General features: G+C 38.8%; 2 protein-coding genes across 3 annotated transcripts; both read right to left on the bottom strand.

The window, feature by feature from the left end:
- Window positions 1-1,153: 1,153 nt before the first annotated feature.
- On the bottom strand, window positions 1,154-14,097 carry atl3 (atlastin 3). Its single transcript, XM_061725543.1, has 14 exons — window positions 13,968-14,097; window positions 12,265-12,487; window positions 11,558-11,692; window positions 10,136-10,240; window positions 9,990-10,040; window positions 7,408-7,464; window positions 7,209-7,301; window positions 6,979-7,117; window positions 6,751-6,878; window positions 6,619-6,675; window positions 6,470-6,541; window positions 6,126-6,317; window positions 5,778-6,017; window positions 1,154-3,330 (listed from the first exon to the last, which is right to left on the bottom strand). Exons 2-14 carry the CDS (start codon window positions 12,466-12,468, stop codon window positions 3,268-3,270), a joined length of 1,536 nt encoding a protein of 511 aa, XP_061581527.1. The 5' UTR covers window positions 12,469-12,487; window positions 13,968-14,097; the 3' UTR covers window positions 1,154-3,267.
- A 525-nt stretch (window positions 14,098-14,622) lies between these two features.
- Window positions 14,623-19,701, bottom strand: si:ch211-145o7.3 (forkhead box protein N2). Of its 2 annotated transcripts, none has more exons than XM_061725541.1 (5): window positions 19,694-19,701; window positions 18,448-19,073; window positions 18,072-18,193; window positions 16,885-16,940; window positions 14,623-16,465 (listed from the first exon to the last, which is right to left on the bottom strand). In XM_061725541.1, exons 2-5 carry the CDS (start codon window positions 19,033-19,035, stop codon window positions 16,113-16,115), a joined length of 1,119 nt encoding a protein of 372 aa, XP_061581525.1. In that variant the 5' UTR covers window positions 19,036-19,073; window positions 19,694-19,701; the 3' UTR covers window positions 14,623-16,112. The 2 variants fall into 2 exon arrangements, with proteins under 2 accessions (XP_061581525.1, XP_061581524.1); XM_061725540.1 differs by lacking the exon at window positions 19,694-19,701 and adding an exon at window positions 19,622-19,660 and having other exon boundaries at window positions 18,448-19,070.
- Window positions 19,702-21,104: the final 1,403 nt, after the last annotated feature.

The raw sequence follows: 21,104 nt of genomic DNA, 5'->3' as shown, positions 1-21,104 counted from the left end.
CAAACGGTGAGCGGCGGAGGCCAGTGCGCGCACCCCGTGCGCGGCGTCAGGAGGGCCGGGCCACGCCGCCGATCACCATATAAGGAAGAGAGGGACACCGAATCTCTGAAGAAGATTTTTGCACATCATCGCATTAAAGGCAGAGAAAACAAACACCAGTAGGAGGTCACGAGAGTCTGAGAGGCAGATAGCCACGCTGGACGAAGGGAAGAGTGGAAGATGGGGGGGGGAATGACGTGTCGTTCACACATCTGTACAGAGGGGAAGCAAAGCACAGTTTATCTTTATCATCATCATCATCATCATCATCTTTATTATTATTATTATTATATTCTCAAACCTGGGTAAAATAATAGCAGTGTGGTTGCAAACACTCATCCTGGAGACTGACCTACATTCATAATGTGGAGCAAAAGCAAAGGCATGAACTTACCACCTAAACCCCGCTGGTTTTACTGTTGTTACAGCTCATGCTGAGCTCATTACTAGAATTACATCCATGTTTGCCTTGACAGATTACAGAATGAGCCTACTGAACTCACAGCAAAGTTCTTACTTTCACCAAACACCCAAACCAGATGCAAACTGGAAAGATGGGAAATTATCATAAAAAGGCATAAATAACAAGAAATATTGGGAAAAATATTGGGACACAAAGTATTCCAAATGCCTCAAAAGATATGTAAAACAACAACAATGAAGAAATGTAAATGTAACGCAGCAAAGCTGTGGAAAGATCTCAAACCACCAAAATAAAATAAAAAAGTGACACATTTTATTCAAGACATTTGTAAATGCACACATCTGGAAGGAAACAGAACTAATTGAGAATATACTTGTATTCCAGCACATTATTCACATTCTGAAACTATGTTGCGCAGTCATGTGTTTATTTATATTCATCTTGCTAATTTCGCTCTTTGGTTTGTTTTTGTTTCACAAACTTTGAACAATGAAGTTTAATCTAATCCAATAATAATAATCAATAATCTGATTTTATATTCAAGGGTAAAGGTGGAAGAAACTGGTATGGTTGTACTAGTTCTTAAAATAAGAATAACATTTGACAGCAAGTGTTGATAGTAATGGAGGTAGATTTGATGTCTATGTTTATGTCTATGAAATAAACATGAAAAAAGACTGAAAACACACATTTAAAGGTGTCAAGCTCTCTTTATTGTTTATAAAACAGCATTCCTCAAATAAAGGCTACTAAACCCTTGTAAGACATGATTACATTGCCCATTACTACAATATTGCATGAATTTATTCACCTTTGTAACAAGCTGTGTGCAAAAAGCACCAAAGAGGAGAGGAAGTGCAAATGTAACTGCTTGTAAACCATCCTGAAGTTTCCTCGTCCTTGTGGAAAGGGAGACTTACAAAGTGCATCTGATGGTCAAACATCATATACCTGCTCAATTTCTACAGTCACTCTTAACCCTGCATTCATAGCATACCAATGTAATAAGTATAAGCATAAAGTCTGATTAATACGCTCTTTGTGTTTCAACTTTATGTCTGAGAGTGGAAAATATTAGTTGTTAAAGTGCTTACTGTTGTCGTCATTGTACTCAGTAAGTATCCTGCTGTCAGGTCAAATATAATCCTCTAGATATTTTAAATTGCTTTCCATTTCACTTCTCCAATCAAAAGTTACCTAAACAAAAAAATAGTATTAAATCATATTCAGAGATATTGGGGATTGTTGCAAATAATCACTGTCCTTTAATCCACTGCCTCATTCACTCTGAGTCGACCTAAGAAGCCTTGCTTGGTCCCACAAAGAAAACCTAGTAAATCCACTTGAGTGGTGGAAATGCACAGCTGATTGGTCAACTGGCTGCTACATGCTGGAATAATTAAGTCATCCTAAATCTGTAATTTTTTCTAATATGCGAAGCTAAGCTGTTACCAGAGTACTGGGAGCTTTAGAGGTTTAAGTGTAATGTTTATTTTATCCAAAAGAGAAGTTGATACCAAATTGAAATTGTAGTTTTTGTTCGAATTATTGGGATTCAACTTAAAAACCTTCTTTATTTGCAGCCAGGTTGCCAATGTTAACTCTACTTAAGACATAACAGCGATTTAATGGGCGTCTCAGTAGCGCCTGCAATTATGAATTTAAGTATGATATGAGAAGATCATTTCTGAACTGGAGGCATGGATAAACATTGCATGTACAATGCAAGTAACAGTTACTAAATGTTATCGTAAGTGTTGTAGTGTCCCAAAAAATATACAAAAAGCACAGAGGAGCTGCCTGTCTCACTGCTAGTTTTCACTTACATTTTGGTCTATTTGAACATCATGCTAGTTATTTGTTTTATGTACAATATACCTACAATAAGTGTTTTCTTCCCATTGCAATTGAAATCACTGAAAGTATTTAAGCTTGTCTTCATCTATATTTGAAGTGATAAGAGTAAACATCAGAGTATAACTCAAACAAGTAATAGCAAGTAAAGCTTAATCTTTGGCTGACTGCTCATTATATTTTTCCAATAATGGCTTTCATTCTGAGTTTGAACCTTTAAAGAGAATATACGATGCAGTAAAAGGAATTTTCTAGCATCTTGTACATTAAGTACTAAAAATAACACATTTCCGTAGAGGAATACACTTGAAACAAATACATTTCAGCTCCAGTACATGCAGCTCCTCAAACCTGCAGCGCTACTGTACATAGAAATTGTGTTAATTGTTCCCCACCCTCCAAGAAATGCTTGTTTATATCAAGTTTAAAGCAAATCTGCAAACATCATGGAATGTTTAAGGCTTGTGAGTAAAAGAAAAAGAAAACATAGAGCCAAGGAAACATGTATACACACATAAGCTTTAAAGCTGTATTTTTTAAGTTTAAATATGAACTGCAGAAGCTATGAAAATGATCCAGACTACCCATGTCTCACCAGCATTCAGCCGAGTTAGGTGCACTCAACTGAAATAGAAAAATAATACCCTTTTTTCTTTTTCTTTAAATTTCAAGGATGGACATTTAGTTGTCAATTAAAACCAATTGTAAACTTATTGATGAGGGCAGTTTCCTTTAACAACATGAACTATTAAAGTTTGGGATGTTTAAGTCTTCGTCTTTAAGCCTGGGGACTAACGCAGGTTGTGTAATTTGCATAATAGAGATGCTGGTGAATTGGCATGGCGCTGTTATCGCGCCAATAGTTGATGGATGATCAGGCTTTAGTGCTGAATGTGTTTGTTTCGTGTGCGCTTCTCTCGGAATCGAGACTGGGTGAGTCCAGCGGACATCTAGTCGGTTTTCCTTTGGTCCCTGATGCTTGTGCCTCTCGACTTGTTCAACGCCACAGTGGCCTGAAAACAGATAGAAGACATGGGTTATTTGACTGCTTGCTGACTGATCTACTGTATCTTACACAATGAAAACATCACATTTTCTATGCAAGCACAGGTGTAGTGGATCAACTCAAACCACTTTGGTTTTGTGTAAGTAAAAGATGAAATCCTCACGGCCATGAAGACAGTCACCAGGGGCCTGTACTTTTGTTGACTACTTCCTTTTCTATTTATACCCTGTTCATACAAGTCATAATTTTGCTAATTTTATCAAATGATAATCAAGAAAAAAAAGACCAGCTTGTCATGAGGGTACAGTAAAAAGGATTGCAGTGATCCACAGACAATTCACAATAAACACTTGAAATGTTCATGTTCCTTTGCCTCCATTCGCTCGTTGTTAAAGTTAATGTTTATCAGTCCTTTCAAAAACCAAAAGAGTTGTTTTTTTTCCTGTTTTTTTTTTTAACTCTATACCACCACTGAAAAGCAGACCCAAACCGTTAGAAAACAGCTGCTGTTACAACAATGATAAGCAAAGTTTATTGCCCAGGACACGTCACCGGAAGTGGATTTATCTAACTGAACAGAGTCAGAAACCCTCTATCCTGTGGATGTCCAGGGCTGGACGTACCCAGTATAGAAATCTGACAATCTGACCTTCACAAGGGGTAAACTTTGAGGATACAAGAGTTAATTAGCATGCAAACAACGAAACATAACAATATGATGCTACTCATTTAAAATTGTAACATTTTCCTGATAGTTATAGGCTGGTGTCCACATTACTCTGGTAAATTCAACCATCAAAACCTTTTTTCAGTTTATCAACACAACCATTTTAGTGTACTGTGAACCACATAGAGACAAAGCAGCCAGCACTGCTGACTTTGTTGTACTTGGTATCAGCTGTTATGCAACCAAATCTGTATTCAATAAAACTGCAACTCCCCGCATGTGCAGGAGAAACAATATTATGAGCTATTATAAGAATATACAGTAAAGATTATTCCCAGCTGATCAACCCGTTTTCACTAATACATGCATGCCTGGTGAGCCCGGATGGCAGAATGATAAGAGATTACACTGTAAAACTGTATCACATGGTGTGTCGTGTGGATGGAGATCTTTTTCAACCAGCTGAAACACTACAGTGGATGTGGATTGATTTCATTTTGAAACTAATCGTGTCTATAACCTGATGTCCTCGAAGTGAACCTTTTAGAAATCACATGTAGTGTAGTCGTAACTATCTATTTTAAACAGCCTCAGTCTTTATAGTGGCCATCGGCTTTAGACACTTCAGCTCTCCCACATCCATCCATATATACCTGGTTAATCTTATTCAGGGTCTAAGGGATCTGCTGCAACAAGTCACCTGTCCATCTCAGGGCCACATATAGACAAATAACCACACACATTAACTCCTGTGGACAATTTAGAATAATCAATTACCCTAATATACATGTTTTTGGACAGTGAGAGGAAGCTGAGGTACCCAGAGAAAACACACACAAGCACAGGGAGAACATACAACTCCACACAGAAATACCGCTGCTGGGATTTGAACTAGAAACATTTGTGTTGTGAGGCACCAGTGTTGTATGAATTTTTAAGTAACTCAGTTATTGCTTTTGTTACAGATCAATATCAATACTTCAGTAGCCTGATATGTGACCCCAGCAAACAAATGTATCAAAATAAGGCTAACACTGTAATGAACTTAAGATTTCAGTGCTTGATGACAACATGACAGCTAACAGTATCCAAAGAGGAGAATAGTTTTGATTTTGTTTTTGAACTTGGGATGAACTCCATGAATCCTGCAGTGTATGTTTACATGCTACTGAAAAATATAGTTCAAAAACATATATATTCATAGATAACACATATCTATTCCAGATTCAGTATGTTTAAAATACACAAACTTTAACTTGTATTTATTCTAACACTTGATTTGTGGCCAAACACTAAAGTGACATACATAGGTCTTTTATTATTAACAATTATAATATTAAAATGATCGAGTTTATGGTTTTACACATTGAGTGGGCAGTAGTAATCTTAGAAAAGCATTATTTTCTTTTCTTACAATTCTCCAACCATGTTCCTTAATGTTTCTTGGATCTCCCCATAATCTCTCCACTGAAGCAGGTGGCACATCTACTGGTTTTGTCAACCAGTACATGTTAACCTTGTATCTAGTTTCCATTTTGGGTTAACAAAGTATCATTTAATTTGATTTAATATACAATCTGGTATAAAGAAAGTCTGGAGCTAACAGAGACAGCCAATGAGGCTCTCCTTCTTTTTCTACATCTAATAATAACTGAATTCTCCTGTTCTTTAGAGGAAAGAAATTCTCTGGTGGATTTTACATTAAAATAACTGTCCATACACAAAGCTGCCAAATACAAACTTAGACTGATGAGCCAATTAAAACTGGCCAACACATTTTTTCCCACCTGCTCCAGGACGACACCTGCGGCCTGGTCGATGGCTCCTCCTACTGTCCGGTAGCGACCGGAGTAGCGGATGAAGGCCCACATCAGGATTGCCATCATGACCAAGCCCAGAGTGCAGTCACACACCAGGGCAAAGGTGGACAGACCAACAAAGAGCAACACTCCTGACACCACGTAGAGGAGGCAGACCAGGACAAAGAGCACGGCAGGTGTCCGGAAGGCGCTGAACAAGTTCTTAGACTTTAAAAGAAAAAAAAACAGCAGATTATAAACTATCCTGAAGCTAATTACAGTCACCTGTTTGATTCAGACACACAAAACAGATAAACAGAATGAATCATATGACACCTCATTGTGCTTGCTGAAAGACAGCCACATTTCCTCAAGCTCCTTTTCCAGCTGCTCTCGGTAACGGTCACAAAAATCCTGCCCGCCCATCTTCTTGGTGGATGAAAAGTTGTGAAGGGCTTCTCCAACGTAAAAGTGATGCTTCTCCTCGAGAGAGTCGGGAGACACGTAGGGCAGGTCCCCCCCACAGACCTACAGAGAAGGTTGCAGAGGCATATGCAATAGTCCCAGGGAATATTAACAACAACAAAAAATAACCAACCTAAACCAACATTTAAAAGTTTAAGTTTTAAATTAACCAAACTATCAGATAGAGTAAAGATGTGTGTGTTTCACATCCTCACCTTCTCCATGTTCTTGTAATACTGATCTTTAGCTGTTGCCACGGCTGCCAAATTATTGGCTTCTGCTGTAGCCTTTTAAGAGAAAATTCACAGGTATTAACCACACAGGGGGCCAAACACACAAAGCCTGAACTATGATTTGCACCTACCATAAGCATAGTCTTTGGCTGTGGTAAGTCCTCTCCCTGATAAATCTTGATGTAAGCCTGGTGACACACAAAAAAAGCTGCGATGAGCTGATTCAGATTCCAGCTGAGATGCTCTGATGAAACAGATTTTACCTTGAAGAACTCAAGCAGGCCTCTGCAAGTGACTTTGTTCCCATTTATTTCTTTCTCAGCCAGGCGGTCTGGATGCAGCAGTTTAGGAATAAATATCTCCAGCTGCTCTTTGAACTCTTTGGCCACATCTGTCAAAAGACGCACATCAAAGCTTTTGAGCATTCATTTCTTGACCTTAAAAAAAGGAAAAGAAAAAGAAAAAGCATGATGGAAATCTGGTGGTCTTACCACAAAGTTGTCCCTCAAAAGCAGGGCTGGTAGCAACTTTCAAACCAGGATGAGGCAACAAGAAACAGGAAATGTTGGTGAAGCATGAGTGGATGTGCTCCCTCACTGTCTGCAGCTCTTCATGCTGGGCCTCCTTAACCTTTTACATAAAACATTAGCAAAGTCAGCATTTACAATCAGCTATGTGTGAGTTTTTCTTCCCTGCAAAATACTTATAATAGCAACAGTACCTGTAAACGTTTATCCAGGAACTGACTGCCGCCTATAAATCCGTAGTTGTATTCATAAGGAAAGCTCCAGTCCCTAACTAGAAACATCAACGACTGTAGGAACAGAAGAATAGTGTTGCGTAAAAAAAAAACATGTTTATTTAACAGAAACCCCTCCCCACACACACACACACACAAAAACAACAACACATTATTGTACCTGAAAGGGCTTCAGAAAGATCTCATCCATCGCGAGACGGCCATACTCTGTAAACAGCTGTGATGGGAAGACAAACATGCACAATTAACAAAGGGATGCAAATCCATCCATCCATCCATTTTCTTTACCCGTTTTATCCTTTGCAGGGTCATGGGTACAAACTACAAGTTTATATATCAAATTATTTAGTAACTTTTTGACTCCTCACTATTATTCTCGTCTTTGCATGCCATTTATCTGCAGAATGTCTGAGTCAGACTCATGAGGTCATCATCTAGTGTTGTTGTTGTTTTTTCAAAAGAGAACACATTTTCTGTTTTATAACATATTAAAATGCTTTAAACTTGCATACATTTTCAAATGTGAGATACATACTGAATTTTACCAACTAATTCCAGTGGCAAAAACCTAAAGACTTCTGACTGTTCTGAACACAGTTTCATACATAGTTTCCCTACCTTGGCAAGAATAATTGGTTTTGGTTTGTTATGGATACAGTTTTATTTTGCTTCTGTAATAAGTCCAAATGCCTGTGCGACGGCTCACAAGTACTGTGTAGTGGGCCCATGCTTCAGGAAGTCATCCAACCAGAAAGATGACGTCTTATGGGAGGTAGGACATAGAGTAGCAGCATGAAGCACTTAAAGGATTTTTTTGGTTATTTTCTCTGTACCTCAAAGTACATTGTCAGGTGTCTGAAGTGACGACTCTTGACACAAGACAACCAAGTTGCTTTTTTGGTCTAGGACTAAAAATATCTCATCCAGTCACACACTTGGATTTTCAGGGTAGTATTACATCACAGATAATTCTATCCAGAGTAGAAATACCCTGCTTCCTCTTGTTTGTCTTGACCAAACTTCAAAAAATGATGCATTTGCTCTGCCTTTTAAGTGTTTGCTGCAAAGCTGTAGGCAAAATCCCAAGAGGCACAATCTACATAGGAAGAGGTTGTAGTGGAGTCTAACTTCACCAACAGAAACCAGCTTCTTTGAACGGAGGTGTGAAAACATGGTTGAAAAGGCACCTGCTGAATTGTATATCTTTGGTGTTAGTGAGGAGGTCACAGTAATCAAGAACTGTGGAAAGTATGTCAACTTGTGAAAATTAGCATAATGTTCTCTGTAAATCCGTGTATAATACACTTGGGGCCTGATTTACTAAAGGTTTGCGTGCGTAAAAACGTGTGCAAACTTGACAGCACCCGCAAACCAAAGTGCAAGCTGATCTACTAACAGCGTGCAAAGAGGACTGCGTCTCTCAAATGCGCAAAATAGCACACGCTGTTCATTTAGTACTTTTGCCCTGATGAATAATCAATATGGGGCGTACCCGGCAGAACGCGCTAAATACTGGGAGGGGAAGATGCAAATTGGTCCATTTACCACGCGCAATGAGATTTACCAAGCCTGAAAGTTTTTGCGTGGATTGTGATTGCGTCTGTATTCAATACGTTCGAAAGGAAGGTGCTAATCTCCACATGCAAAAGGAGAAATATTTTATTTGAATGTTAAATCGAGTATTATTCAGCAAAAGGTTGCCACAGGAGGCACATTCATTTTTTTATTTGTGATAATAAATAAATCACGTGTTTTCATGGAGAAAAAAGTGTTTCTTATCGTGCGCCTGTTCTGCAGTTGTCATACCCCGGTGTTGTGCCGTATTCAGCACCCCTGCCATGAAAAGCACCCCCTCGTCTGACAAAAATTATATTCTCATTCCGTGTCATGTTCTGTTTAGCGTCCAGTTTTGTGTTAATGATTCATGTTTAAATGCGCTCATGGATTCCACAATAGTCATACTTTCCCACAATCACAGTCACAGATAACAAAAATCGGGTAAATGGTTGGTAAATGCCATTAATTAATAGTCTGCTTACTGTGTTGTCTTCCATAATATTTGTAAATATATATAATATAAACTCCTAAGTATGTGTTTGTGTGTGTGTGTATATATAAATATATTGAAGTGTCAGTGTGTTGTTTTTTTTCTTGGTCTACTTATCATTGAATATACAGGGGGTGCTTTTCACGGCAGGGGTGCTGAATACGGCACAACAATTTGCCTCTTCCACTAATATCTCTAACTCCAACTCGTCAAATTTCATTTTGCGCTTGCGACTATATCCTGCTTTCCATCCAGACTCTCCATGGCGCAAAGTTTGCGCCGCAAACTGTAAGACGCGCAACACCTCATTTAAATACTCAGGTTTGCACCTGTTATCAATTGCGCACGCAATCTTAGTTGATCACCCGCAAAACACACAACAACAGCACGTGCAAACTTTTTCAGTGCACACGCAATTTAGTACTCTTTATTTAGGATCTCAGTAAATCGGGCCCTTACACCGCTAACTGCAATGATCCAACAATCAAACAATTGACTCTAATACACCATGGCCAACACAAGGTCAATAAATTACTTAAAACACACACACACTTAAATACTATAAATGCAAATGAGCACAGTTGGTTCCCTATAAGTTTTGGCCCAGTATCAGATTTAAAAATCATCTGAAGCGAAAAGTCGTCTTGGTTTTTCCCAGACATCAGTTCAGTTTGTCTTTCTAAAGCAGTACAGACCTGCAGCTGCTGCAGGTCGTCCTCTTGAATGTTCTGTGAGAGATTGTATATCTGCGGGAAAAAGAAAAAAAATATCATGTGAGCACATGTTACAGCAATAAAAGAGAAAATGTTGAGGTAAGTGGCAACCAGAAGAGATCATCCACCTGAACAGAACTGGTCATGGTGCTGAGGGCAAAGATGGTGGCACAATCCTTCACGGTTGACTGGTCATCAAACGCTCCCTGAGTGTCCATCAACAAAACAGCCACCTACAGCAGCAGACGTGAGAAACCCCACATGACGTCTCATTGCTCTGTGTGATGATTGTGTTATGTTCCAATAACAAGTTAGAACATCAACTGTTAAAACTTTAAGCACAGTCATTTAAACTAAACGTAAACACACACAAACAAAACAAAAGCAACACACTGAAATCAAAGTCTGACAAATGCAAAAATGCTGACAAAAACATGTTCGTCTGTGCAGTGCACACATTTATCACACATCTATCATCTGATTAACTTGGATGGTGAAACACATTGCAATGCGGTATTCTGATGTGATGTGAAATTATGTCAGAGGTTACTGTGGTACTAAATACACAGTGTAAGGAAACAATGTTCTGGTAGAAAATTGGATTGTATTTAATTTCATAATAAATCATACCATATAATCAAAGATTAAGATTCATAAGTATACTTATGACAAGAAAAAGCTGCATCTTTGTTGTCTGAGTTGATAACTTCTTCTGCACTATATTGCTTGCTTTGGTTTAATAATGGCGCTTTTACACTAGTACCTACTCAGCCCGACTCGACTTGCCACGCCTCGCCTCGTCTCGACTCGGAGCGAAGCTGCTGTGACGTACTCGATTGTGTGATTGGGCCAACCCCCTGACCAATCGGTGGCCTGTAGTGTGATGATGTCAGAGTCAGCCCGACTCAGCCGCTTGGAACTTCGGCAGAATAGTTACAGAAAAAGTATCTACTCGGCCTGGGTAGACCCCTAGTGGAAAGGCACCAAACCGAGTGGAGTCGAGTCGAGTCGAGTCGGGCTGAGTAGGTACTAGTGGAAAAGCGCCAAAAGCCTCTTTAGTGATGGATCCTCCTTTTTTAAAGTAGGACAAAAATATAAACAACATACCTAAGTCTGCCACCACTGACCAAATTCTAGACTCTATATATTGTTTGGCTTAGTTACTTAAATATAACGAGAGCTTTCATTTAAGCTTCTTGGTATCTAAAATGTCTGTACTCTCTGTACTGTACTTTCTAGCTCTCTTATATCATTTGTTACTGACATGAGAGGGAAATCAAAAGGCTTTTTCATAAGCAGTCATCATCATGAGGTCACTACTGTTTCCTTGTTCAGAACCAACAGTGTGTTTCCAAATTGAAAGCTCACTTTGTGGAGACAACTGAATGATAGTGACGTCTTTAGAAATCCATTCTGCTGGCACAATCTTACAGGCACACACAGATTCAGGTCGGTGATAACCTGTTGTCGACTCGTCGGCGTATCAGCACACCAATCCCACCATATAGGAGGAGTATGACAAGTACTATTATATACAAGGGGGTATATACCTCTGTTCCATCACTCTTTTGGACGAGGAAAACTTCGCTCCACAGCTGGATGCCTGTTGTCTCTGGTTCTGAACCACCTCGCCAAGAAAAACCTGTTAGAGGCTCATCCTCCTGACCCAGCCAGCTATCATCACCCTGCAGAAAAAATAGATCATATAAAGATAACACATTAAACACTGATCATGTCAAATGTAAGGGTCTGAAAGAACTTAAAAAGTTCCCTGTTGGTTACTTAAATATCTCATGGCAACCTTAGTTTAAGGTCTGATGGTGGTTCATAAAGAAATGTAAATAATGTGGAAGAAAATTCATGAGTGAGTAATACAAATGTAATCTTGGGTATGATATGGGCTTCCAAAACATTCACACAGAATCCACTCCTTCAATAGGTGGCAAGTAAAATCTAAATTATAACTTTTAAAAAAACAAGTTTGTTCACATGTTAGGGCAGGGATGGGCATTCATGAAGTACTGCATGATTGCACACTGTATGTTTTCATTACAGCCACATAACTCTGAGGACTTTCCAAATAGGAAACAGCTTCAACATGAGAGGGTAACCTAGTCAGAATCACTTGCTGTTCTACAACATGCCTTAGCTAGCATAGATGACAATATTCTAGCACCCAACTCATTTTAAATAAGGTAAATGGAGATGATATCAAAGATCCGACAAAACAGGACAATTATGTTACGGTCCAACTTACCTTTCTGTACATATAACGGATCATGAAATCCAGCAGGAAGCTTTTTCCCTTCCTGAAAGCTCCAGCCACCGAAAGCACCACCACATGTTTGTCTCTGACTTCAGGAGCCAAGAGAATCTGAGCCAAAGCCTCCGTATCCAATGCAAATGAGTGATTCTCCTTACACACCGTGACGATCTGAACTGGTCCTGGTTCGCTCCCCATTCTGTTAAAGCACTGGTCCCTGTGATGAGCAAAGACAAAAACCATCAGCATGGTATTGAAACAGGAATCATTTCAACTCTGCAGGAGATACACAGTTTTTAGTCTCAACTTTTCCGTCAGTTTTTAAGAATAGTTTATAATCTGCAAAGTAACAGCAAATTACTTTAGGCTAAAAAATATTCTGAATCTCTAGGGTTATTTGAAATTGTTTTTTTTTTTTTATTCAATTATTCAGCTAAAATTTAATTGCCACTTGATTAGTCATTACTTTCTGGATGTATTTTCAGTTTACGTGAAAAATCTATTATTGTGTCTTGATTAATAAAATGAACATGTAATTCGAGAAACTTGTGCTTGAATTAGTTTTCTCTTGGTCTGTCAGAAGAGATATTATTTATTAAAAGCCTAATCACATGAAAGTAAACAAGACATAAAAAAGTAGTCAATAATGTCAACAACCAACTGGCCTTGTAGACAAATCAGAGCTTGTTTTGGGAGAAATTCCAATAAGGTTCTAGGAGTGGTCGGCTGTGCAAAAATGAATCAGACACACACTCGCTTTTGCTATAAGAAACTGCCAGTTTTGTGGATGGCTTCTATGTAAATGCTTGCTTTTTTGCTAATAAATGTATTCATATCTTATAGCAAAAGCGAGTGTGTGTCTGATTCATTTTTGCACAGCCGACCACTCCTAGAACCTTATTGGAATTTCTCCCAAATCAGAGCTGTACACCTAATTTTTTCTTTCCCCAGTATGATAAAAATATAAAATTTCTTCACAGAGTGAATGTTTTTTCCCCCCCTGAGAAGATTGAGAAATAAAAACAAGCAACGATCCTTCCATCAAAGACAATGTTTAACTCTGTCTAGAGCTGGCTGTGGCTCCTCGTATGTGTGTCATGCGTCTCTGCCTGCAGCTTATGGATTCTGCATGCTCTCAGAGATCTGCTGCTGCTTCAATGGCTCTCATTGTTGCTTTCTGGGGAAGACGTCTTCTGCCTCGCTTTCATCAAAACTCAGCATCTAAAGGCGTGGTGTTGTGGTGCAGCATGCCTGTCATTTCTCTGTACTGGACATACTGTAAACATGTCAGAATTTGCTACAGAGACAATAACTAAAACCCACTGTACTTCACTTTGCGACGAGCAAATGCTGCTTGAGCTCAACTAACTCCACGATACACCCTCCTCCACCACAACCACGCTATTCTGATCATTTAAACTGTCTCTGGGAGATTTGGAAAAGTAACATCGAGTTAAAAAGATTATTAACATGGACATAACCAAAGTGAATTGAGTGAGCTTGTTAACTGATAAACGACTGTAGCCAAAAACGTGGGATGCTGCATAAACTCAGACAACAACAAATAACCAACATGTGTTCGTCACTGGTTGCTCGACCAGGAAATAGAAAATAGTTGACAAACTAAACAGCGCGGCGTTTTTAAGGCATTTTAGTAGCATCTAGTTTACTTTAGCTGTTTCAAAGTGCTATGTTACCTTTAGTGTCTTGAAACGGCTTCAACGCAGTCTAATGAAAGTCGAGAAACGACGAAGTTTTTTTACTGGTTCAGATACAAACATGAGAACTTTTTTCCATCACGAAACTTACACGCTTCCGCCTTCAGCCTGCGCACTGACACATGGGAAATGTAGTTTCAGCGTGGTATCCTCCCTGTACCTCTACATACCTTTGCTTGGTCAGCAAACTACATTTCCATGCAGCCCCCTGAGCTGGTCCGAGCTGGGAAATGAAGTTTTTGATGTAAAGTGACGAATACGGAACTACGATGCAGGTAATGCAAAACAGGACTTCGGTGTTTGTGATTATACAAATCATATCCAAAGTAGTTTCCTTGTCTAAACAAAAAGTGTAACCTGGGGACAGGGGTTGTTTTGCGATTTATAGATAATTTATTCGTGATAACCCACACTCCGAGGTTGTGGCGCCCTCCAACGGCGTTATTAATGTATTAAAAAATAAATTAAAAATTAAAAATTAAAAAAATTAAATAATAACGCGTTCAAGAGATGGGTTCATAAAACACATTAAAAGCCAAACATAAGGAAAAGTAAAAAGCAACAATGTCAGAACAAAACAGGATTTTTATTCTTAAAACCATAACAGTGGGATTGCAAAATGAAACTACCAAAACATGCATACAATTTATAACAGAAATCCAAAGTACCTGAAATAAAAAGACATTTAAATGGCAGTGAGCTAATTAATTACAAATAAATCCCTCTTGTCTGAGTTCAGCTTAGATTACATGGTATTATCCAGTGTTTTAGATATACTGACAACCAAGACAGTTTTTCTTTGAAGAGTATACAATATAGTGCAGTGAAAAAAAATAAGTGAACATAATCTGAAGAATAACAAGGGTAACAAAAAATAACAATAATTTAAAAAAAATGCTGCTGAGTATGATCTACAACTGTAATCACATAATAAATAACACATTATCTAATTAGGGCCCGATCACTGAAGGTTCAAGGACCCTGTCCTTTTTAATGAGGTTTATTAATAATAATAATAATAATAATAATAATAATAATAATAATAATAATAATAATAATAATAATAATAACAATAATAATTATTATTATCATCATCATCATTGTTTATCCTAAATCACTTGCCTTTTGTGGGCCTTAATATGACCAAAAACACACAAGCTTTCACACACATCAGGTGTCATACGACATTAGGTATTTTATGGGTGCTGGGCATGGGTGTACAAAAGACATTCTCTATTTGTTATCACTCTGAACCGATGCCCATATTTGCTCATACTCATAACGGCAGCATGTGGTGAAGGGAAAAAACATGCTTAACCTTTTGATGTGCTGTGCCTCCCGCAATGATATGTCAAACATTCAGAGAAAGTACTTAAGAAGTTTATAATGCCTCACACAAATCACAGGAAGTGCAAATGTAGCGGCCTGGCATTGTCATAGGACCTAATTAATGCAATAGTGTGGGAAGACAATGGCACCTGGGGGCTGGTGGCAATAGGTGTGAGGGCCAGATTAACACCGCTTTCAACCTCAATTAATATGTTATTTTAAGATAGATCATTTTTCAGAATGAACCACAGAAATAGTTATGAATACAACAAAAATACATTCACCATGACATTTGACAAAGTGGGTATCATTGGTAACACATTTAAAACTTAGTGGTAACAGTGTGGATGTGAGTAAATGCAATGTTCATTTTTAACAGTATGTAAGTTAAACTTCTGCACAAGAAACTTAACTTAAAAACAGTTGTTCTACTTGAGCTGGAAGCACTCCTACCACACCTGAGAATGAGTTTAATCTTTTGGAAAACAGTGAAAAACTAACTAAGTGAATACTTTTCTCTCAGTTTTAAATATAAATATATTAATACTTAGCTGAAATTGTTTTTTGTGATATGTGGTATGAGAGGGAGCATGAAGTGCCAAAATACATATGAAGTAATGTGAACCGCAGTTTTACATTAGTTCTTTTATATATATTGCTATCTAGGTACACAACAATACACAATTAAAAGGGTAGTGTCACTATCTCAAATTTTATAATAATCCAACTTTGTGTTGATCTGTTAAAATATTTGCTTACAGTGGACTGAAGCGCGACAGTCAGCTGTGATATGGACTAATATCCTCCACCTGCCAGGTCCAGCAGTGACCCAGCAGCCTCCTGGGCCTCGGCATCCAGCTGAAGGATCTCCACAGTCTCCAGGTCCAGCTCGCTGTCTTCTGGCAGCACCAGGTACTGATACTGATCAGACTGGTAATAGTGTAACTCGATGTACCCACTGTCAGACATGGGGTCTTTCTCAATGTCTTTGCCGACCTCCTCCTGCTGGTATTCACATGACTCCGTGGTGACAAGTTCCTCATGATCTGGGGTCAAAGGACATGCTGGGTTCTCAGCAAAAGTTGGGTTATCAGAAGTGAAGATATGGGGTGAGGAAGTGGAGAGGAGCAGGGTGTGAGACAGAGGGTCTGCATGTTGGAAGAAAAAGCAGATAAACTGAAATGACTTAATGAAATTAAAAAAACAACACCAATATATTAATATTTCGTTTTTATAGCGACTGATGAATAATCACGAGTTGGATTCTTCAGCGAGCATGCAGGAGCGTTCAATACAGGGGCCCAGACAAACAAGGGGACTTATGACCAAGGTTAAGCTATGCTACTGCTCAGTTACCAAGGCAACAGAAGGTGGTTGCCATGCCAACAGAACACAAACACAGGAACAATGTTGCATGCTGAGAAAGCTTCGCAGTGGAAGAAAAGCTGCATGTTATAAAACTGTCACAGATAGCTGTGACTTCAATGATGAACAACTGCTCCGAAACTCTTAAATATTTAGATTCACGTACAGATGAACTGACATTGAACCCAGTGTCGGTACTAACCTGAGATTTCTATTATATCACCGACCGCTGGTGTTTCATAGTCAGTTCCTTCCAACCTGCACACAACATGTCAAGACAGACAACTGCTTAAATACACTGTTCTTCTTTTATTGTTTCAACCGATATAATGAAGAAGCAACTCAGAAACTCCTTTCTACAGTAAGTCACGCCGTAATGAAGCAGTACAGACAGAACTCAGATTTATTTGGGCCAATTACTCATGAACTTATTAAACTTTTTCTGTCTTAATGAAGCCTCTTTTAATTAACTGTTTGATTCTTAAAAAAAAAATACATATATACAATATATTGCAGTATACTTGCAATTGCAGCTTAATATATATATATATATAAGGAGCTATTTGTTTTTGTTTATTCATATTATATATATATATATATATATATATATATATATATATATATATATATATATATATATATATATATACACACACACACACACACACCAATCAATGTATAGCAGCTGCTCAGCCATAGCAAAAATAATGTAATTGAGCTGTTGTTCTTTGTACTTGTACAACAAAGAAACACTAAAACACTACACCTCACTCCAAACTTCAAATTTTAAAGATGCTGCTTATGTGTAACTTTTCACTTTTGATATGTGTAACTTTTCACTTTTGATATTTAAAACACTCACAAAAGTCAAAATGTTCAGAAACCCTGACTTTCTGTAAGATACTGTTTTATCTAGTCATAAAACTTGTAATGTTTTTTTAAATCTCTTAAAGACCGAAATTAGTGAGTCATGTTGAAGGTTCCAGCTATTTTCGCTGAATTTGAAACATTTAGTTTTACCAGCAATGCAGCTACAACTTAATATTACATGGAACATAAATCAAAGCCTAATTGATTTTTTGACATAAAGGTAGTTGAATATTATCTTTATACCTCTTTGGTTTAGACTTGAATTCCATATTTTCTTTACTGACTTTTTAAATAGTTTTACCATTATTCCAATCCAAGCTTCTTTTGCGTAGGCTTTGTTTCTTTTATTTCTTGGCTATATTGGTATCAATTCTTCAGTGTGTTTTGAATTTAAATAAAGGTCAGATGAAAGAATAAACGGGACATTTTAACAGACAAATTAAAGGTGATTATAACACATTAACTGATAGTAATTAAACTGAACCAGGCGAAGTGCAGGCAGTAAATGATTTTACTCACAGTGCAGGCCTATTTATGAGATTGCTGTTGTTGCTGTGATAACTGTGGGTCTTCTTCAGCACCTCCAGCAGGGCTGATCGATACTGTGGACACACACACCAAAGCGAGCCCTTCCCCACTGACTGCAAACAAACACAACAAAGCTACATGTTTCTATTCAACTACAATGACTCATCGAATGGTATATGAATCATAGTTGAATAAGTTTACATGACAATATCTCCCCCTCATGAAGGCATAGCTATTACTTTGAGAAAAAAAACCCTCTTTGAGTGGGTTGCTCGAAGACGCTTCAGTAAGTGGGATAATATAACAATGTTAAAAATGTGTCCACAGTCGTGCACCCTATCTTACTAATTATGGATTAAATTCCCACCTGGTTCTTGTCCCTCTGAATGCGACAGAAGCTCTTGCTCAAGGACAAGTTGTGTCTAACTGAGTTCCTCCAGCCTCCAGTCCCTGTCCTGTAGTAAGGGAAATTGTTCACAATCCATTCATAGATGTCTTTCACTGGAAGCATTTTGTGTGAAGAATCCTCTATTGCCATGAAAATCAGACTGCTGAAGGAGTATGGCGGCTTTAATGAGGCAGGAGGTGGAAGAGGTTGGGCAGGCGTGCAGGAATCTTGCTGAGGAAGTAGTGTCATTTTGGCAAGGGGCTGTAGAGGGAGCAGGTTGCCTCTCTGATGCAGCCAGTTGAGGCAGGTCAGGTCATCTTGGTCAGATACATTTTCCCACCTGAGGTTTTGTGAGTTTTGTCCTTCGAGGCAATGTGATGAAGTACAGTCTGAAAGTGGGGAAGATGAATGAGGAGACTCGGCTGTGGGGGAAAGTGAGGTAGGGGATGGGGGTGATGAGATGGGGGAAAGCGGGAGTGAAACATTGCTATTCAAAGAGATCTGCTGGGGTGAGGAGGTGAAGGGCAGGGATCTTCCAGACGGCAGTGTGCAAGAGCTGGTCTCCATTTCTCTCAGGAGTGAAAGGTCATTCAGCTGTGAGGCTGCTGGAAGAAAACAGAAGTTCATCAGGGCTCAAATTACATGTTTCATTTCCAATTACATCATACTTTTCACAACATGAACTCTAACTCTAGCACAAGCACAGAGAGTCATCGATAAAAGTTCAATTTAATGTAACTTTTTTTCTGGAAAACTGCTGATGGAAAAGGCAGAAGAAAATAAACTGCAGTTTGAGTGAAAGTTTGCCAGTCGTTCCCCTCTGATGGGCTTCTGTGTTCAAAGTCCACCTTCACGTTTCCATGTCTCTTTTAAATTATGGCAAAAGCAGGACTGAAAACTGCACCGTCTTTCAACAAACTGGGGCAAATTAACATCTGGGTTACTTGCTGTGTGCAAAGGCCACGTTTATAAAACTCTGCAAGTTTGTCTTGGATGCCACATGGCTCTAGTCTACAAAGCAATTCTGTTGGAAAATGGTGGGGCAATATAAAGTTTCATTTGACTACTCAGGGAAGCCGCTTCCCCCCCTCTCAGGTAACCCTATCGGTGCTGGCTGCTAAGTCTTTAAATGTTCAATACTGGGCTTACTTACAGGTTAGGAAATCAGCCAGATCTTGTTAAAACCCGGAGATCGTCCGTGTGGAGTTAAATTTGAAATCCTCACGTTCAGAGTTGCCGCAGTACACCTTTTGCCTCCGAGCTGTTGCTGTTGACGGTTTCCATGGAAACACAAAGGACGCTTTGCAGGAAGCGCGCTCCCGGGCGCGCTCCCGCACCGATCACATAAATCAGGCACCAAGCAGCACAGGAACGCGCTTTCACAGATGAGTGTGGTGCCGTTTAAAATGTGATGGAAAATAACAAAGATAGAAAATTACTTTTTTTTAAATAACCCGGTGTTCTGTCAATTCCAGCTGCTTTGCCAAAAAATGCTCCCTATGGTTTTCTACCTTTGTAGAGCTACAATTTTACTGTGTTTTACTCCCTAGCCCACTTCCTTTCCCCCCAAGTGGTCCTTGTCTCTTGCCAGGCCGTTGTTGTAAATAAGAATGTTATTAATGACCTGCCTGGTTAAATAAAGGCCAATGACTGAATGAATATCAAATAAAGCAATAGAATTGTTTTTTTTTCTCTTTATCGTATAATGTTCACAAAGTGTAATGCAATTCATGTCATGGGTAGTGTATTTTGAAGGATCAAATACTCAACATCCCATATTATCAATTTTACATCGTGCAAGAAATCATGGACGTGCCAATCAAACTTTGAAAATCCACTGTGCGCATGCGCAGAACCACAAAGTAGCATTTCTCGGCAGGTAGCAAGGATTGGCAGAACACCGGCAAATGTGCAGTGGCAGTGTGTTGGGCAAGGTTACAAAAAGTAAAACAGTTCAAATTGTTTTAAAAGTTGTAGGCAGTATCATTTAAATGCTGAATAGTTGTCAATGGACATACATTCTTGTTTTTTCCTACCTAAACCAGAAGCAGCTGAGTTCTGAGACATAATTTCATATTTTTGCACCAAGCAAAGCGTATGCATCGTCAGCTGACATGCTACACGCAGCTTTCTATCCAGGATGAGTCCTGAGCTAAAAGTCGAAGAGGTCAGTTTAGAAATCGTGACATCCACAGTTCCCCTCATGTACTCACATTCTTTCTCGCCTCATTTATTCAGTAGCAGTGCGCATTTTAGTAACAAGATAGATGCAGAACTTTGCTGCTTGCCACACTGCTAGAAACTGCAGGCTCCCCCACCATCAATAACGCAGACTTTTTAAACCCCCTGCAACTCCACACAACCACAGTGATGCATGCATCTGTAGGAAAAGGCATCTGTCACTTATGCATTACAAGACTGCTCTGCTGAAGCATATCATATAATTGAAATGTGAATGTTTAAGCACAACTCAACTTGTGCCGGTTTAGAAATGTCTACAATGACTGCAGATATCAAGAAAAGTGTGGAATAAAGCAACACTTAAAACTTGTTCAAGTAAAGCAATTCAAGTGTGATTACATTGAGCACATCAGGTCGTGGGAACAATTTGTTTTCATAATGAAATGTATTTTGAG

This window comes from Cololabis saira, chromosome 7 (genome assembly GCF_033807715.1).
Source record: "Cololabis saira isolate AMF1-May2022 chromosome 7, fColSai1.1, whole genome shotgun sequence".
Classification (NCBI taxonomy): domain Eukaryota; kingdom Metazoa; phylum Chordata; class Actinopteri; order Beloniformes; family Belonidae; genus Cololabis; species Cololabis saira.
Note: the sequence above shows the minus strand (reverse complement) of the source record. Positions and strands in the feature narration are given on the sequence as shown.

Bases quoted from the DNA above. Each gene is read 5' to 3' on its own strand.
- si:ch211-145o7.3 (XM_061725541.1), bottom strand. From the start codon at position 19,035: ATGGAGACCAGCTCTTGCACACTGCCGTCTGGAAGATCCCTGCCCTTC. The intron at 18,194-18,447 runs GTGGGAATTTAA...GTTTGTTTGCAG, and splicing joins TTCAGAGGGACAAGAACCAG to TCAGTGGGGAAGGGCTCGCT. The intron at 16,466-16,884 runs GTTAGTACCGAC...TCCAACATGCAG, and splicing joins TGATATAATAGAAATCTCAG to ACCCTCTGTCTCACACCCTG.
- atl3 (XM_061725543.1), bottom strand. From the start codon at position 12,468: ATGGGGAGCGAACCAGGACCAGTTCAGATCGTCACGGTGTGTAAGGAG. The intron at 6,676-6,750 runs GTAAAATCTGTT...GTGTGTCACCAG, and splicing joins GCCTGCTTGAGTTCTTCAAG to GCTTACATCAAGATTTATCA. The intron at 3,331-5,777 runs GTGGGAAAAAAT...ATCTGTTTTCAG, and splicing joins CAGGTGTCGTCCTGGAGCAG to GCCACTGTGGCGTTGAACAA.